General features: G+C 57.5%; 3 protein-coding genes across 7 annotated transcripts; 2 read left to right on the top strand and 1 right to left on the bottom strand.

Annotated features, from left to right (window-relative positions):
* Positions 1 to 404: 404 nt before the first annotated feature.
* Positions 405 to 8,522, top strand: LOC144086145 (polyamine-transporting ATPase 13A3-like). Of its 5 annotated transcripts, XM_077615957.1 has the most exons (32): positions 405 to 590; positions 1,395 to 1,475; positions 1,578 to 1,751; positions 1,893 to 2,033; positions 2,129 to 2,199; positions 2,276 to 2,359; positions 2,443 to 2,512; positions 2,600 to 2,734; positions 2,840 to 2,912; positions 3,003 to 3,134; positions 3,221 to 3,388; positions 3,480 to 3,637; positions 3,732 to 3,920; positions 4,039 to 4,100; positions 4,210 to 4,360; positions 4,451 to 4,525; positions 4,601 to 4,751; positions 4,815 to 4,926; positions 5,076 to 5,200; positions 5,299 to 5,456; positions 5,526 to 5,651; positions 5,770 to 5,849; positions 5,924 to 5,966; positions 6,065 to 6,174; positions 6,304 to 6,400; positions 6,627 to 6,699; positions 6,820 to 6,991; positions 7,146 to 7,324; positions 7,460 to 7,548; positions 7,626 to 7,706; positions 7,780 to 7,860; positions 8,233 to 8,522. In XM_077615957.1, exons 2-32 carry the CDS (start codon positions 1,425 to 1,427, stop codon positions 8,398 to 8,400), a joined length of 3,579 nt encoding a protein of 1,192 aa, XP_077472083.1. In that variant the 5' UTR covers positions 405 to 590; positions 1,395 to 1,424; the 3' UTR covers positions 8,401 to 8,522. The 5 variants fall into 5 exon arrangements, with proteins under 5 accessions (XP_077472083.1, XP_077472081.1, XP_077472080.1 ...); XM_077615955.1 differs by having other exon boundaries at positions 4,856 to 4,926; positions 5,005 to 5,200; positions 5,299 to 5,651; XM_077615954.1 differs by having other exon boundaries at positions 4,856 to 4,926; positions 5,002 to 5,200; positions 5,299 to 5,651.
* A 231-nt stretch (positions 8,523 to 8,753) lies between these two features.
* LOC144086092 (uncharacterized) lies at positions 8,754 to 12,059 on the bottom strand. The gene is made up of 2 exons (XM_077615880.1): positions 11,352 to 12,059; positions 8,754 to 10,550 (listed from the first exon to the last, which is right to left on the bottom strand). Exons 1-2 carry the CDS (start codon positions 11,491 to 11,493, stop codon positions 8,929 to 8,931), a joined length of 1,764 nt encoding a protein of 587 aa, XP_077472006.1. The 5' UTR covers positions 11,494 to 12,059; the 3' UTR covers positions 8,754 to 8,928.
* Positions 12,060 to 12,199: 140 nt separating this feature from the next.
* cldn1 (claudin 1) lies at positions 12,200 to 14,505 on the top strand. Its single transcript, XM_077615881.1, has 4 exons — positions 12,200 to 12,599; positions 13,689 to 13,853; positions 13,998 to 14,082; positions 14,168 to 14,505. Exons 1-4 carry the CDS (start codon positions 12,377 to 12,379, stop codon positions 14,331 to 14,333), a joined length of 639 nt encoding a protein of 212 aa, XP_077472007.1. The 5' UTR covers positions 12,200 to 12,376; the 3' UTR covers positions 14,334 to 14,505.
* Positions 14,506 to 16,093: the final 1,588 nt, after the last annotated feature.

Raw genomic sequence — 16,093 nt, 5'->3', positions numbered from 1 at the left:
GGTCTTTGTGGTCTTTGTCGGCGTGCCATATGAGAGGTGGTTGGGATCTCTTTTGAATGATGGCCTCGCAAAAAGGGGCCGGGGACTTGTTTTGTCTTCTGGAAAGGGATGACGTCGTCGTCGTCGTCAGTGGGCATTTTCCCAAATGATGTCGGACTTCCACTTGGAGGTGAATGCCCTTAAAAGGAGTGGAGTAGAAGTAGGCAAAGGGATGTAAATGGCCACTTTGGTTGGGTTGGGTCCTGGGGTGGGGTTAGGCTTGGCTTGGCTTGGCTCCTCCCCTTGGCCTCACCGGAAAGTCACTTATTGACTTAGCTGATGAGTTGACTCGCCTCAGGTGGGGAGCAAGTCAAAGCGAACGGCAGCCTGCCAGCCCGCCCGGCGACGTCCAAGTGCGCGCAGCCCCTCGGGAGGACCAGCGCCTTCCTCCGCGCTTTCCTCCCGTTCTGGCTCCCTCCCTCCTTCCCTCCCTTTTTGCCTTGCCCTTTTCTTCCTCCACGTCAAAAGCCAGAGTGACGGGCTGAAAGCGGTCAACGACTTTGGAAAACATCACGCCAGGCCGATCCGAGGGAGCGCAGTGAGTCATTCGGGTGAGTTGCCCGGAAAAGAAAAAAAATGGAACAAAACAATACGGACGTTTTCTTCCGAAGCCGCCGTCTCCAGCAACAGGTGTTGCAATTCGAGTTGAGTTCGGATCCAAACCGTCCAGGGATCAATACCCGGAAGAAGACGAAAAAATAGAAACTGTTCAACCCGCAAAAAAAACGGAAGATGACTCGACACGAAAACTCATTTTTTGGACAATAGAACCCGTTACGATATGCCTTCTCTCTATGTGTGTGTGTGTGTGTGTGTGTGTGTGTGTGTGTGTGTGTGTGTGTGTGTGTGTGTTTGTGGGGATGCCCGTATGGTTCGAGCATTTCGATTTTTTTTGTAGTAGTATTTGTTACAGACGTCTCAAGGATCATTGTTTGCCGACTGGGTTTGATCCGGTTTTGATGAATTGCAGCGAAAACTACAAAACAAACTCGAACAGGTTCTTTCCACCTGATGTCTTTAACCGCCAATTTGGATTATATCAATATGATACATTTGCCTTTTTTTCCTTCAGGGAAAAAAAGGCAAATGTATCCTGTAAGATTAAGAGACTTCAAATATCAACTTTGACTACAAAATGTTTTTAGTGTGGAGTTTGTCAAAGACATTTTCCCAAATGGTCTAAATACTAAATGCAGATCTTTAGATGCACATACTTTTTTCCCACATCAAGAAGTCGGATCGTTTTACAAAAGGCACATATATGTATCATTTAGCGCCGGTGTCACTTCCCTTGTTGGTAGCGGACGGATTCAAGTGAAAGGAGATTTAGCCTTCCACTGCACGTGCCTTTTCAGGAATACGGGGCCCCGCCAAATTGAGTCGGCATGAAGGTGCGGCGAATGAAGATCCTCAATCGAGGCCTGGAGGACGAGTTGGTAATGCCCTCCTTCCCGCCCGCCCGGCTCGGGGAAAACGCTGCCGGCCTCGTCAGCACGCCGGGCTTCCTGACCCCGCCGCCCTTTGTCGGCCCCACGCAGGAGGTTTGGGGCTACCGCTGGTGCGCGTGGAAGCTGATCCTGGTGGCGGCGGGCGGCGTGTGCAGCGGCGGCCTCCTCCTGCTGCTGCTCTACTGGCTGCCCAGCTGGGGGGTCCGAGCCACTTGCGCACAAAGCTCGCTGAGGAGAGCCCAAGTGCTGCTGCTCAGGACCACGGTGAGACCGCCGCCGCCGCCGTCGCCTCGCTGAGAGGAGAGGATTGGCCGCTCTTTGCTCTTCGGCCCTTTTCGCGACCATTTTTCACCTGGAACGAAGGGCGGGCGGGCACTCACCTTTGTGTGCTTTTGGGCTGAAAAGGACGATTTCAAGACATGGTTTCGCACCAGAGTGCGCCTGATGTCGGCGCCCGGGACGTCGCCGTTCGAGGACGGCGAGGCCCGCGCCGACGGGGACCGCCGGCAAAATGGCGGAGCGCGGCCGGCAGAGGAGGGTGTGGAGGTACTGGCGCCGCTGCTCTCTCGTGTCGTGCCGTTTGCCCGTCGCGAGACACTGGTGGAAAGAAAAGACGTGGCCCCTGCCTTTGTCTCTGGCAGGTGCGCTACTTTAGCCACCACAGCCTGAAATACTACTGGTGCGAACGGAGCCAGAGCTTCAAGTCGTATAGGTAGGAATTTTGGATTGGGGGAGGGGAGGGGGGGCTCCAGGGACCAAAGTACGGTGACGCCGGCTCTCCGTTTCAGGGGTTTGGGGGACACCGAGGCCACCTGCGGAGAGCTTCACACCGGGCACGCTTCCGGACTCAGCAAAAGGCTTCGGGACTACCGGTCGGTAGATTTCATTTCCCGCTCTGGCCAGCTGTGATTGATTGATTGATTGATTGATTTGATTTCTGCGTCGGAACGGACAGCGCCTTGTTCTTTGGCCACAACGAGATTGACGTCAAGATCCCGCCCATTCCTAAACTTTTACTCAAAGAGGTAGTAAAGGAGAGCCACGATGGACTTTTTCCGCCGCTAGCCGCTACGCTAATTGCAGCTTTCTTTTTGTCCCCTGCCTGCGGCCAGGTCTTGAATCCCTTTTACATCTTCCAACTCTTCAGTTTTGCTCTGTGGAGTCTGGAGGGTTTCTACCTTTATTCCTTGTGCATGCTGTCACTGACCCTCCTGGTCATCGCCGCCACATTGTACGGCATCCGAAGGGTGAGCGGAACGCCGCGCCGCCACCCATCTCCGACGGGCCTCGGCTTTGAGACGCTTTTGTGGCGCCTTTCCACCGGCGTGCGTCCCTTTGTTGTCTCCTTCCAGAATTACGTCAAGTTGCGTCGGATGGTGGTCGTGCACGGCGCCGTGCAAGTTTCGGTGTGCAGGGGAAAGGAAGGCGCGTTGTTTTGGCCGACGACCTCGGAAAGGCGCGGGTCGCTCTCGGGCGCAGGTTGTCGTCAGCGTGTGCTCCCTCTTTTGCTCCTAGGCGTGGAACAGGTGGCCTCGTCGGAACTGGTGCCCGGCGACGTCCTGGCCCTGCCGCCCGGCGGGTGCTACGTGCCCTGCGACGCCGTGCTCCTCTGCGGCAGCTGCACCGTGGACGAGAGCATGTTGACGGGTGGGCCTCCCTCCCTCCCTCCTTCCGTGCGTCGGCGCACTGCTAGAAATCAATGTGAAGCGGGACGTGATGCGGCTCCCGTTCAGGGGAGAGCTCGCCCCTGACCAAAAGCAGCGTCCCGAGCTCGGGGGAGGCGGCCAAGGAGGCGTACGGCGCCGAAGAGCACAAGCGCCACACCCTCTTCTGCGGCTCGCGCGTCCTCCGAAACTGTGGCCGCGGCGACCGGCCGGTCCGGGCGCTGGTGGTCCGGACGGGTGAGTGGAATGGAGTGGAGTAGGGGAGGCGGCCGCTGACCCTGAACCCTGACCCCTGTCCCCTGGCCTGTCTCGTCCCGCCCGCCCCCAGGCTTCCGTACGGAAAAGGGCCAGCTGGTGCGTTCCATCCTGTACCCCAGGCCCACCGACTTCAAGCTGCACCGCGACGCCATGCGCTTCATGCTGTGCATGGGGGCGGCGGCGGCCGTGGGCTTCGCGGTGGCCGTGGTCTTTGACGTCCGAAACCAGGTCAGCTCTCTCCCGCCGAGCCTTTTTTTTTTTTTTTGCCGGCTCTCCCACCGCCGAGCCTTTTTTCGCCGACTGACGCTTGGGCGGGTGGCAGGTTCCCGTGGCGTACCTGGTCTTCAATTCTCTGAACCTGCTGACCGTGGCCCTGTGCCCCATTTTGCCCCTGACCCTGACGGTGGGTCTTTACGAGGCGCAGCGGCGCCTGAAGCGAATGGGCATCTTTTGCGTCAGCCCGCAGAGGATCAACATCGCGGGTCAGCTGGACCTCGTCTGCTTTGACAAGGTGGGCCTTGCCCGTTGCCCCCTCTCCAAAATTCAAAATGCTACCAAAGTTGTTGTTTTTTTCCCCTCTGTTAACGTCTTTAAAAAAAAAAAAAATCCGTTTTTTTATTCTACTTTAGACTGGCACCCTCACCGAGGACAATTTGGACCTGTGGGCAATTCAGAGAGCCCAAGGCGGCACGTAAGAATCCGCCGTTCTAACGACCGACCCGCCTCCAAAGTGTCCGGAGAGCACGGATGGCGCTAGACGGACCCCCCCATCCCCCATCGGAGCGCTTTTCTCCGCTCAGGTTTGGGCCCCCCGACACGGAGATTGGCGTCGAGAGTCTGGCGGACACCGCTTTTCTGGCCTGCATGGCCACCTGCCACTCGCTGGTCGCCGTCGAGGGGAAACTCTGCGGCGACGCTTTGGATCTCAAGGCGTTTGCCGCCACGGGCTCGGTGAGGACCGCCGGCCGGCCGGCGTCCTTTTGAATAGCACCGCAGAACTGTTAGCGCGGTCTCGGCTCGCCCGCTTTTTCCTGCCCTCAGGTCCTGGAGGAGCCCACGGAGAAAGAGGCGGAAATGTACGCGGGCGCCTGCGCCGTCGTGAGGCGTCCGGAGCAGGTAACGTCGGGCGGGCGGGCGGCGGGCGCGCCACTTTCCTTCTCAATTGATACAACGCCGCCCCCCGCCTTTCAGTCGGTGGAATGGGGCGTGGTGCGGCAGTTCCCCTTCTCGTCGGCGCTGCGGAGGATGAGCGTGGTGGTCCGGCAGCTGGGACGGGAGCACGCCGACGCCTACCTGAAAGGGGCGCCCGAAACGGTGGCCCGTCTCTGCAAGGCGAGCACGGGTGAGCTGGCGCTCGGGGTACTTTGCGGGTAAAAGGCCCGAAAGCTGAAAGGCCTCTCCGCAGTGCCGCGTGATTTCTCTCAAACCCTGGACACTTACACGCAGAGGGGCTTAAGGGTCATCGCCCTGGCACACCGTCCGCTGGAGTCGGAAGCGTCCGTGCAGAGTCTCAGCCGGTACGCCTTCCTCCGTTGCCGTCGAAGCGATTGGCCCGCTCGGATCCGACGTTGCTTTTCTCCACCGGCGTGAAGAAGGAAGCGTCCGAGCTGGACCCCAACCCAACAACGACGATAACGACTAGCGTCCGCTTTGTCTCGACTCGCAGCGAGCAGGTGGAGAGCGACGCCGACTTCCTGGGTTTGATCATCCTGTTCAACAAAATCAAAGAACGGACTGCCGACGTCTTGCTGGACTTGCGGCGAGCCAACATTCGAACTTTGATGGCCACGGGTAAGCCGGCGCCCCGCCCCGCCCCGTCTTCGATCGTCACTCTAAAACGGACACCGCCGAGCGAGTCTCCGGTCTCGACTGTCCACCCTGGCCGTCAGGCGACAACCTGTCGACGGCCGTCTCGGTGGCCCGGGAGTGCGGGATGGTCGGAGCGCGAGAGAAAGTCATCGTGGCTGACGCCGCGCCCCCGGACGAGGAAAAGCCCGCCAGCGTCACCTGGCGCTATTCCGAGAATCCCGTCGTCGGCGATCGTGGGGTAAGGCGGGACGTCTATCCCGGCCCCGAGGTGACCGCCGGGGCCCCCTCGACCCGTCCCGTCGTTCAGATGGCCCAAGTCCGCTTTGCCGTGGACGGCTCGCCGAGCGCTGACGAGCCGCCGGGGTACCACTTTGCCGTGAGCGGCCCGTCCTACGACGTCATCGCCCGCCACTTTCCGGAACTGCTGCCCAAGGTACGTGGAGGGGAGGGGAGGGTGTCCGGCGTCCGGCGTCCGGCGTGCGCGGCCGGGCCCTGGACTCTGCTTGTACCGTGGCTGTAATACTCTGTCTCACCACGCGGGGGCGACGAAGCTTCTCCTGAGAGCTACCGTGTTTGCCCGAATGACTCCGGACCAGAAGACTCATCTGGTCCAAGGCCTCCAGAACATGGAGTCGGTGTGATTCGTCGTTTGCCCTTCCCTCCTCCCGGGCAAATCCGTCCAAACTTTGTTTCTTTCCTTTTCAGTTACATCGTCGGGATGTGCGGCGACGGCGCAAATGACTGCGGGGTGAGTGACCCTTTTTTGTCTGCGCAAATGGGATGCTTTGACCGAGCCTGGAACCATTGCACTTTGTGCATGTTGGCGTGCGTGCGTCTCCGTTTCAGGCCTTGAAGAAAGCTCACATCGGGATCTCGCTCTCCGAGCTGGAGGCCTCGGTGGCCTCGGCCTTCACTTCCTCCGTTCCCGACGTCTCTTGCGTCCCCACCGTCATCAGGTAGCGTCTCTCCTCGTCTGGCCTCGTCAATAGGATGTATGCCGACGTGGCAATGTTTGAAACGGCGGGTGATTTTGCTTTCTCCTTTGTGTCTGGCGTCCGTCCGTCCGTCCGTCCATCCGTCCGCAGGGAAGGGCGCGCCGCCCTGGTCACGTCTTTCTGCGTCTTCAAATTCGTGGCCCTCTACAGCCTCCTCACCTTCTGCAGCCTCATTCAGCTCTACGCGGCAAGTGTCCCCCGACGGCCGCGTGCCTTTCAGATACCAGAGGGCATATTCTTCATCCTCTGTAAAGAAGCACTCGCGTGACCGCCCTGGTCTCGCCTCTACGCTGGTTTGGCTTGGGGTTACCCGTCCGGGGTGGAGCACACCACGTGGTTTTTTTCCAGCAGTTGGCTTGCTTTTTAGGAGCCTGACTGCCGTGATGGCTAACCAACGTTGATCCGTCTTTTAGGTCTTCAGCAACTTTGGCGATTACCAGTTTCTTAGCGTGGATATCGGCTCAGGCATATTACTGCCCTGTACCAGTGAGTAAGGCGCTGGCCCATTCGGCCACCCCAAGGGGCCGTCTCCCTCTCTCTCTCTCTCTCTCTCTTTCTCTCTTTCTGTCTGTCCCTTCTTTTGATACCAGGCGTATCTCTATGCAGTCTGCCTGAACCCGACCTGCCGGAAGCTGGCGCGGCGCCTCCCCCCGACGCGGCTCTTTTGCGGCCCGGTGCTCTTCTCCGTTGTGTCGCAGACCATCAACTGCCTGCTCTTCCAGATGCTGGCCGTGCACTTGGCGCAACGGCAGCCTTGGTATCGAACCACCGATCCCCAGTGAGTGTACCAGGCGTTTGAATGAATTTTTGGGGCGCTGGCTTGGAGTGGATTTGGGCCCGTCGGAAGTCCATCTGGGCTCCCGCCCGCCCCATCGGGTCGGAAGTCGGGACGCGCGTTGGTCCGACGCCCTCTTTGCCGCTCTTTTTGCCAGTTCCTGCTTTGAGAGCGACTCGGACGACCTGTTCAGCTTCGACGTGGTGGAAAGTGACGACGCCTACATCCGGACCTTTGAGAACACCACCCTTTTCTACGTGGTCCACTTCCAGTGTCTGGCCGTTGCCGTGGCCTTGGTCAAAGGCAGGCCCTTCCGAGAGCCCACGTATAAAAATTGTAAGAGGCCGGCTGGGCGTGGCGTGGCGAGGCGCGGTGCGGTGTCGTCGTCATCGCCGCCATCGCCGCCGCCATCGCCGCCGCCATCCCCTTCGCCATCCCCTTGGGGCTGACGTCTCCGCTCCGTGATTTCAGGGTCTTTCATGTTGAGCTGCGCGGCGCTGGCCGCGGGCGTCCTCTTGGTCATGCTCTACCCCTTCCGTTTCTTCGACGAGCACATGCTGGTGAAGCTCGCCGCCGGGACTCGCGGCCGAGCCCGCCGCGTGTCCGCTCTTTAAGCGCCATTTCTCCCTCGCCTCAGATTTCCTGCATTCCTTACAGCTGGCGCCTGACGCTCCTGGTTATCATGCTCGTGCACGCCGCCACGGCCATCATACTGGAGGTAAGTTGAAACGGTCTTTTTTCCCCCCTCAGAATGCGCTTGGCCCTTTTGCGTCACGTCCAAATGTTCGTAGAATGTGATCGTTGACGTCCTGTGGGATCTTGTCGCCAGCAAAGTGCGCGCCAAGAGGAGCCGCGCTCTCGACCACAAGCAGGTGGGTGGCCATTTTCATCCGCCGGATTCAGGAAGGAAATCTTTTTTCTTTTTAAACGTAATGGCGGCGTACCCGCCGGAACCCAAAGTCCTCGCCGTTGACCGGCGCTCGACGTCCGATCCGTTTGAAGCGGGAGGCGACCGAGCTACTTGGGCCTCCCGCTCCCGGGGGGGTCGGCAAGTGGAGAGTAGGCGGGGCGTGGCTACTTCCCCGGCCGGCTGTGATTTGCGGTGCACTTGTAATTGGGATAGTTGGGCTAAACGTGCACCGTGATGTGGATTGGCCGCTCGACTGACTCCTCTTCCTCCTCCTCCTCCTCCTCCTCCTCTTTGTGTACGTTTCTCCCCGACCCCCGACCCGCCGACCAAGCAGAGCTGCTGCGGTGTCTCCAAATTGTCGGCTGGTCAAAAGCGCCCCCTGAAGGTGAAATACAAGAGCCTGGCTGTGAAATTGCAGGAGGAGACGGACTGGCCCCCCGCGCCCTCCAGCGTCACCTTTTCCGCCGCCCCTCCTCACTTGCACACCTCCGTGGGCCTTTGACCTCTGACAAGACGCTCCTTTTTGTCTTTACGTCAATCACGCCGTAAGCATCTGATATTTTGGAGGCGTTGCGCTCACCTGCTTTTTCACCTCAATAAACATTTGTCTCATTTCACAACAAACTCCTCCCGTTTTCTTTTCCCATTTGCCGTCTGCGTTTCATTTCCGGCGGTATTCAAAATACTCCTCTTTGAAGCAGTTAAGGTTTGTTTTTGGAGATGGCAGCGTTTCAAATATTGTGTCAGGCCATATTGCTCAAAAGTAACCGTGTTCTACATTCTGCCAGTGGCAGAGTCCAACTTATTTTTAAAAAAAAAATTTGCCTTTCCTGTCGAAGAGACGAGGACAGAACCTCCGAGAGAAGAGTCCGTTTATTTAGTCGATTTCTGCGCGAGACGAGGGCCCCGCATTCGGTCGGCAGCCCGACCCTCGCTTAGCGAGCGCCGCCCATCGCTTTGTTTGCATAACGGACCCGTGGCTCCGGCAAGGGCTTTATTTGAGAGCAACGGCGACCGACCGGATGGAACTCTACGGAGCTGGAGCGGATGTCGGCGTGGCGTTGACGCACCCGGAAGCGTCCCTCCGCCAGAGGTGCTCTCGAACGGCGCCGTCATCTTCCAGCAACTGGAGGCGAACCGCCGGCGGGGAACATTTCTCCAGCTGGCAGCGGACCACCAGCTCGCCGGCGGACCGGAGGAGCAGACAGCGGCCCGGCTCGCCGCCGTCGTCGTCGCAGACCAGGTCTTCCACGGGGACGCTCGCCAGCGGATGCTTGCTCAGGTGGCGGGGACTCTGGCAGAGCACCCTGTCTGGCGTTTCCACGGCCCGCCGCTCGCCGAGCAACAGGCCGTGCAGATAGCGTGCGCGGCAATCGCACTCCCATGGGTTTCCGTGCAGGCGCAGCATGGTCGGCGACGATGGCGGTGGCGATGGCGACGATGGCGGCGGCGGCGCCGAGCGCTCCAGCAGGCCCGCGGGCAGGTTGGGCAGCCGGTTGTCGGACAAGTAGAGCTGCTGGATGGTCTCCTGGTCCCGGAAGAGGCCGACGTCCAGGGCGCTCAGCTGGTTTTTCTGGAGGTGGATTACTGTCAGGCCTCTCAGGCCCCAGAAAATCCCCTCCGGCAGCGACGCCAGGCGGTTTTCCGAGAGATCCAGACACTCCAGCGCGCCGAGCTTTCGGAAAAGCTCCCCGGGGAGCGCCGCCAGCCCGTTGGACGACAAGAGGAGCTCGCTCAGCGAGGTCGCCGCGCTCAGGGAGCGCGGGGACAGCCACGCCAGCCGGTTCCCCCTCAGGTCCAAAAGGGTCAGGTTGGAGGCCTCCGGTCCCAAGGCTTGGTCGCCCAGGGCGCTCAGGAGGTTCCCGCGGAGGTTCAGCACCTCCAGCCGGGGCAGCGGCGCGAAGACTCTGTCGGGCAGGTGGGATATGGCGTTGCCCTCCAGGTGGAGCTCCGTCAGCCGGGCCACGTGACGGAAGGCCTCGGCCGAAATGTTGCCCACGTGGTTGTTGCCCAGCTTGAGGACCCGCAGCTGGCTCAGACCGGCAAAAGTCTGGGCGTCCAGGCGCTGGATCTTATTCAGCGACAAGTCCAAGAGCCCGAGGTTCCCCAGGCTCCCGAAGAGCGACGGGGGCAAGTGCGACAGGAGGTTGGCCTTCAGCTGCAGGCTCTCCAGGCGCTCCAGCGGGCCGAAGGTACCGGGCAGAAGAGTGCGGAACTGGTTGTGGTTGAGCTGCAAGTGGCTCAGGTTGCCCTGCTGGGAGAAGGTGCTGGGAAACAAGTGATCCAGCTCGGGATTCCCGCTGATCTCCAGTTGGCGAAGTTGCCGCAGGTTGCGGAAAGCCTGAGAATGGATGCTGCGCAGCGCGTTGTTGAGGAAGATCAGGCGAGTGAGGTGGGGGCTCCCCTCCAAGGCGCCGGGGTACAAGTATTGCAGGGCCGACGTCATGACCACCACCTCCCTGGCCTCCCGGGACAGGTTGGCCGGCGGCGAGGCGGCGCGTTGGTCGGCGCACAGGACCCGCTCCACCGCGAAGCACTGGCATCCGTCGGGACAGTCGGCGCGGGACCACCGCGGCGGCGTCGGCAGAAGCAGAAGCAGGAACAGCAGCGTCGGCAAGAAAGCGGCCTGTGATCGGGTGTCCATTTTGGGACCTGTACAGCCAAAAAAAAAAGAAGAGATTAGGAAGGCAGATAATGACAACGCTACTCGCATGGCTCCCTCTGGCGACGAGAGAAAGTATCCCACTTCACATTGGGCTCCAATCAACCCGATTGCTGGCCAGCCAGCCGGACTGCCCCCTCCACTGTGGACTGGACTTGTATCGCCGAATAATGACTTCATTCGTCCACGTGAGTTGTTTGAAATTTCGATGTTCATTGCTGACCTCAAACTGTTACGTTGTGTCGGGGTTTTGGGCGTGTGTGCGTGCGTGTGTGTGTGTGTTTTCTCCTTGTGTGTGCTGTCCCTGCGATTATTGTATGTGGTTCGTGACACTAACAAATGCAAATGAAAAGGCTTTTTTCTTCTTCTATTGGCCTCTTAACAGTAAATAATTCCTTTTCTCTGACACGTTTGCATTACTTTTGGTTCAAAAACAATTCTCCGACATCCCTTTTTTTGTTTTGTTTAAGTCAAGGCATAAAAATAGAACCAGCAAATATGCCCTTCTTCTCCTTTTAGAAAACTTTCATTTTAAAAGGCACGGCACACTATTGCTATGGATCGAAAGCCCTGTTGTGATCTGCGCTTAGAACTGCCTGAACTTTTGTCACTTGTCAGGAGTGGACTTCACTCAAAAACCAATCGACCATCCGTCAGAGCAATTGTGGCTTTGTGGCGGCTCCGGTGGGACGCACGTCAAATACCGGCAGAGAAAAGCCAGTGCCTGCCTGCCTGCCGCGTTTGTATACTTTGTAAGGAGAAAAAGACGATCGGCGTGGTTTTGGACTCACCTTTGCTGGAGTTTTGCATCAGCGTGGAAAGGAAAATTTCCCCCGCCTTCCTTCGGCAGCCAGTTGACCGAAAGGCCGAGAGCCGCGAGTGACGGACGATGAGGCAAGAGCCAACCTTTGCTCGCTGCTCAACTGGGCTCATCTCAGCTCGGCTTCTTCATTTGCTCTCGCTGCTAGTGATTTTAAAAGAACAAGTGTTTTTTACTTTTTTTGTAAGAAAAAAAAAGAACGCATACACCCCCATCCCCCTAATAGAGTAAACAAATTCAAGTCCTCTCAAAACTTGCAAAAAAAGTACCGAGTCATGATAGCGTAAGCTCTGATATCCCGTTTTAGTCTTCTTTTTTTTTTATCAACGTGGACGTCAAACAGACAGCAAGTGCAAATATTGGCGCATAATATCTCTGGGACCCGGCCGATTCTAAATTCAATACTATAACTTGCGTTAAGGCAAATTCAGCCTGAAGAATTGGTCACAAAAGATGGCTTTGCCCTTTGACCTTTCTTTACTCGTCGGCATTGCAGCGCACGTCTATGCCGATACATGGCAGCGTAGAAATGAATTTGTTTCCTCAAACTTTTCATCAAAGACGTGCTTTACTTTGGACGGAAATGTCCTTGATTTCCCTGTCATTTAGCTCCCTGCAAAAAAAAAAAAACCCTTGTCGCAGAGGCAGAAGGTTGGTCTCGCTGCAACGCCAATCTTGTCCACTGCGTGGCGCCTAAGCAACTCACCTGGTCGCTAAGTGGTGAGGAAAAATGAGAGGAGACGCGGGAGCAGCCTCCTCTCATTTTCCCCAGTCACTCCCCAAGAATGCACAGCTAAAAGAAAAAAAAACTATGTGTGTGTGTGTGTGTGTGTGTGTGTGTGTGTCAGGAGAAAGAAACAAAGGCGGAGCACCAGACCACCGGCTCATTATTTGCGCTTGTGTGTCTTTGCATTTTTTTCTCCGTGATCATTAGCAGGATTTAGGGGGGGTCGTGGTAGTATTTCTGGGCCAGGCACATTTAGATCAGCGAGCGACATGGCCAACGGCGGGATCCAACTCCTGGGCTTCTCGCTGGCCTTCGTGGGCTTGATCGGGACCATCGCTTCCACGGTCATGGTGGAGTGGAAGGCGTCGTCTTACGCCGGAGACAACATCATCACGGCCCAGGCGCTCTACGAAGGCCTGTGGAAGTCGTGCGCCTCGCAGAGCACGGGCCAGGTTCAGTGCAAGGTCTACGATTCGCTTCTCCAGCTGCCGGGTAAGGCTCGTTCGCTCGCCGCCGCCAGCGTGGCGTGGATTGTGCCGCCGCTTGACTGGCGCTCTCCTTTCGGGCAACTTTCTTCTCAACATGGGTCCCTATGGAACGAGGTTCCGTCCTCCCGATCCAAACGGGGTTAGCGTTCGGAGCCTATGGGGCCAATTCTCCTACATACCTTATTTTAATTTGTCAAAGTCCTTATTTTTATCCATTTATTTTTATCAGTAAAGGACTGACGGGTGGCTGACTTTCTCCTGCTTTTAGAGTATTTCCCACCACTTCCTGTCCGTGATTTTTGTTTATCGGTTCCACCCCGATACCGTAACGGTCCATATAAGGTCATTCCGATCCATGGACTGGATTTGGATGGCGAAAACAATAATTGTGATGAAGCGAAATCCAAAGAAAGCCTGCGTGGCCTGACTGAATTTTTGAAATAAGAGGCCAAATAAGAAGAAGCGGCGATGTGTGTCCCCTCAAAAGGCGTGGGCCGAGCGCAGGAAAAAGAGCCAGGTCACGGAGCAGGAGCTTGGCTTTGTGAAATTGTCGCCGCCAACGTGCCGGGACGTGTCCTTGGAGTGATACAGAAGCAGGCGCGGGCTTGCTCGACGTCGTCATCCTTTTGCTTTGACTCGAAAAAGCAAGCACTCGACTCGTTGAAGGAATTTGAAAAACACGCAAAGACTTCTTCCCACACTGACTTGTCCATGGCCCGTTTAGGTATTGGCTCGGGGCAGGGGTGGGCAGCAAACTATTCCGTTGTGAGTGCAGGTTTCATTCCAAGCCATAAGGAAGACACCTTTATTTATTGATTTAATCAAAGTGGTATGTTCCAAGTGCAATCAGTGGATTACAGTCAGGTGCTGCTTGTTACAGCACAACCGGGTTGCTTCAACTGTGTCTGTGCTTGGAACAAAAAGCTGCAACCACAGGTCCGCTTTGCCCACCCCTGCCTGTTAGGGGTTTGGATGCACGAAAAGAGCTTAGCGGGCCTAGCGGGGCGGCCATGTTGGTAGGGGCGACGTTCCCGTCAAAGTGGACGGACCGACCATTGAACTAGCCCAAAGCTAACCGGACTCGTACTTGCAGCCATCGTGTTGGGAACCCGAGGACTAATGCTGGCGGCCATCCTGCTCTGCCTGATCGGCGTGACGGTGGCCATGGTGGGCATGAAGTGCACCACCTGCCTGGCGGAGCGACCGGAGCAAAAAGACAAAGTGGCGCTGGGCAGCGGCATCGTCCTGATCCTAGCGGGTGACTTGCTCCAAACGCCAAACGCACTTCAAACCCATTGGGACATCTAGCGCGCCGGCAAAAGTCGGGGCCGCTCCGCTAGGGCGGCCCCCCCATTGACCCATTGACCCGCCGGCTCCTTGTTTTCTTGTTTTTCTCTTTCAGGCCTCCTGGCTCTGGTGGGAACGTCGTGGTACGGGCACAGGATAGCTCAGGACTTTTACAACCCCTTCACGCCGACCAATTCCAAGTGAGCTGGCCGAAAGCCCCCGTCGCTGGCGCTCTCGGCCGGGTCTGGCCTCCCTCCGACTTAATCCCGTTTGACGCGGCGGCAGGTACGAATTTGGGAGCGCCCTGTTCGTGGGATGGGGAGCCGCCGTCCTGATGGCCATCGGGGGAGGCTTCCTGTGCTGCCGCTGCCCCGGCGCCAAGTCGGCCAAGGCGCCTCGTTACCCGCCGGCGTCCAACGCGACCGGCCGCTCGGGCAAAGACTACGTGTAGATAGATGCCAAAGGGCTTTCTCCTCCTCTGGACTTGGCGGGCGGGCTAGCGGCTAGCGGCTAGCCACCACGGCGCCGTCCCTTCTCTCTTCTCGGCCGGCCGGCATCCACTGCAAATGTAAGCAAACGTTTGCTCGGTTCAATAAAGCCAGTCTGATTTTGACGACTGTAAATGTGGAGCTGGCTCATTGGCCACCACCGGATGCCACCGGACGAGATCCAAAAATCTCTTTTCTTCTCCCTTCCCTCCCTCCCTCCCTCCCTCTGGCCAAATCCCTATTAGGCGTCCAATCCATTCGAATATGGGGTATAGTCGCTGCGCTAACCCTCCCACTTGGGATGGATTGGACGTCTAGCGCTAGCAAAAAAGAGTTAAAAAAAAATAAAAAAAAAGAAGAAGGGAGGGTGAAGGGGAGGGGCAGTTCCCAGGAATACCTGAGTTCCTGTCTAAGCACGTCCGTGCAGAGCAAACCATGATCCTAGCCATACCAGAATAATAAAGGGAAGAGCAATTTGGGGGAGATGCTTCTCAGCGCAGAGAGCGCCCCCTACTGTCTGCTTTCCTACGCTTCCATTGATGAAGCTTCGCCTGACAATTTAGTAGGTACCCACCAGAGGGAGCTGCATTTTCTGGACAGCAGGGGTCAGTGTTTTCCCTAAAACTAGAGAGAGCGAGAGTCAATTCTCAGGGCGCGGCCGGGAATGCTACGCGACTATGCTACTTTTCATGACCTCAGTGCCATTGACGTCCCCAGACGATGAAGCCTCTTCCGTGGCCCCAATTGAGACGACTCTGTCCAAGTTGAAGCGCGGGCACAACATTTGATGCAGCCACTCCTCCAAGAAAGACAGAGCCACCACGGAGCGACTGACCGAGGCGGCTCGCCTTTCTAAAGGTTCGGCGTCAGAGACCGGCCCAGTTTGTTGGCCCATCGCGACGGCGGCCCGCGAGCCCGACGACGATAAGCGGGTGCCGTTGTCAATGAAGGAAGGTCGATTGGGAGCAATTGTAGTGCAGCTAAAAAGAAGCCGTCTAAGTGGATTATTCTTCAGGTCAAAAGTCGCGTAGCATTCTTGGAGGGAAAAGCAACCAAGGTCTTTGAGCGGATTATTCCCAGGCGCACCCGCACCCGCACCCGCACACACAGCCGACCCAAGCCTAAACGTCTACGCAGGTCACCGTTGGAATATAGGTTCCTAAATGTAATGTTCCTAAATTCCTCACCTAAAAGGCCGCCCGCGCGCGCGCTTGGCCGCCCGACCATCACGATCAAGTCACCTGACGAACACGAGAACGCGTGGCACCGTAACGTGACGTCCAAGGCCGGAACGGTTCTTGCGTTATCGAGAGCGCAGACGTAGGGTTGATGGAAACCCGAGACTCTGAAGTGGAGGTTCTGCCGTGGTGTTCCCGGAACTTTTCCCACTTGTGACAAGCGGGAGCCGCTCGTGCTCGCCGAGGTGTCCAGAACCCGGAATCCAGAGGAAGAGGATGGCTTCCTCTGGATTCCGGGTTCTGGACTCGTCGGTCCCAGGCGCTGGCTTTTACCTCGCAAGGCCTAAGAGAGAATCGCCAAAGGCGCCGATCGATTGTTTGCACCGTGACGAGGAAAGGACTTTGGATCCGTCGTCCGCTTTTCCCTCGCCGTGAATTCTAGCATTGGTTTTTGCCCAGATTTCCATTTTTTGGTTGTTGAAAGAATGATTGATCCGAATGAGCTGCTTCTCTGGCACTTTTCCAATTTCACCACCTCGTACGCC

This window comes from Stigmatopora argus, chromosome 12 (genome assembly GCF_051989625.1).
Source record: "Stigmatopora argus isolate UIUO_Sarg chromosome 12, RoL_Sarg_1.0, whole genome shotgun sequence".
Taxonomy (NCBI): domain Eukaryota; kingdom Metazoa; phylum Chordata; class Actinopteri; order Syngnathiformes; family Syngnathidae; genus Stigmatopora; species Stigmatopora argus.
This window is presented reverse-complemented; position numbering and strand designations above follow the sequence as displayed.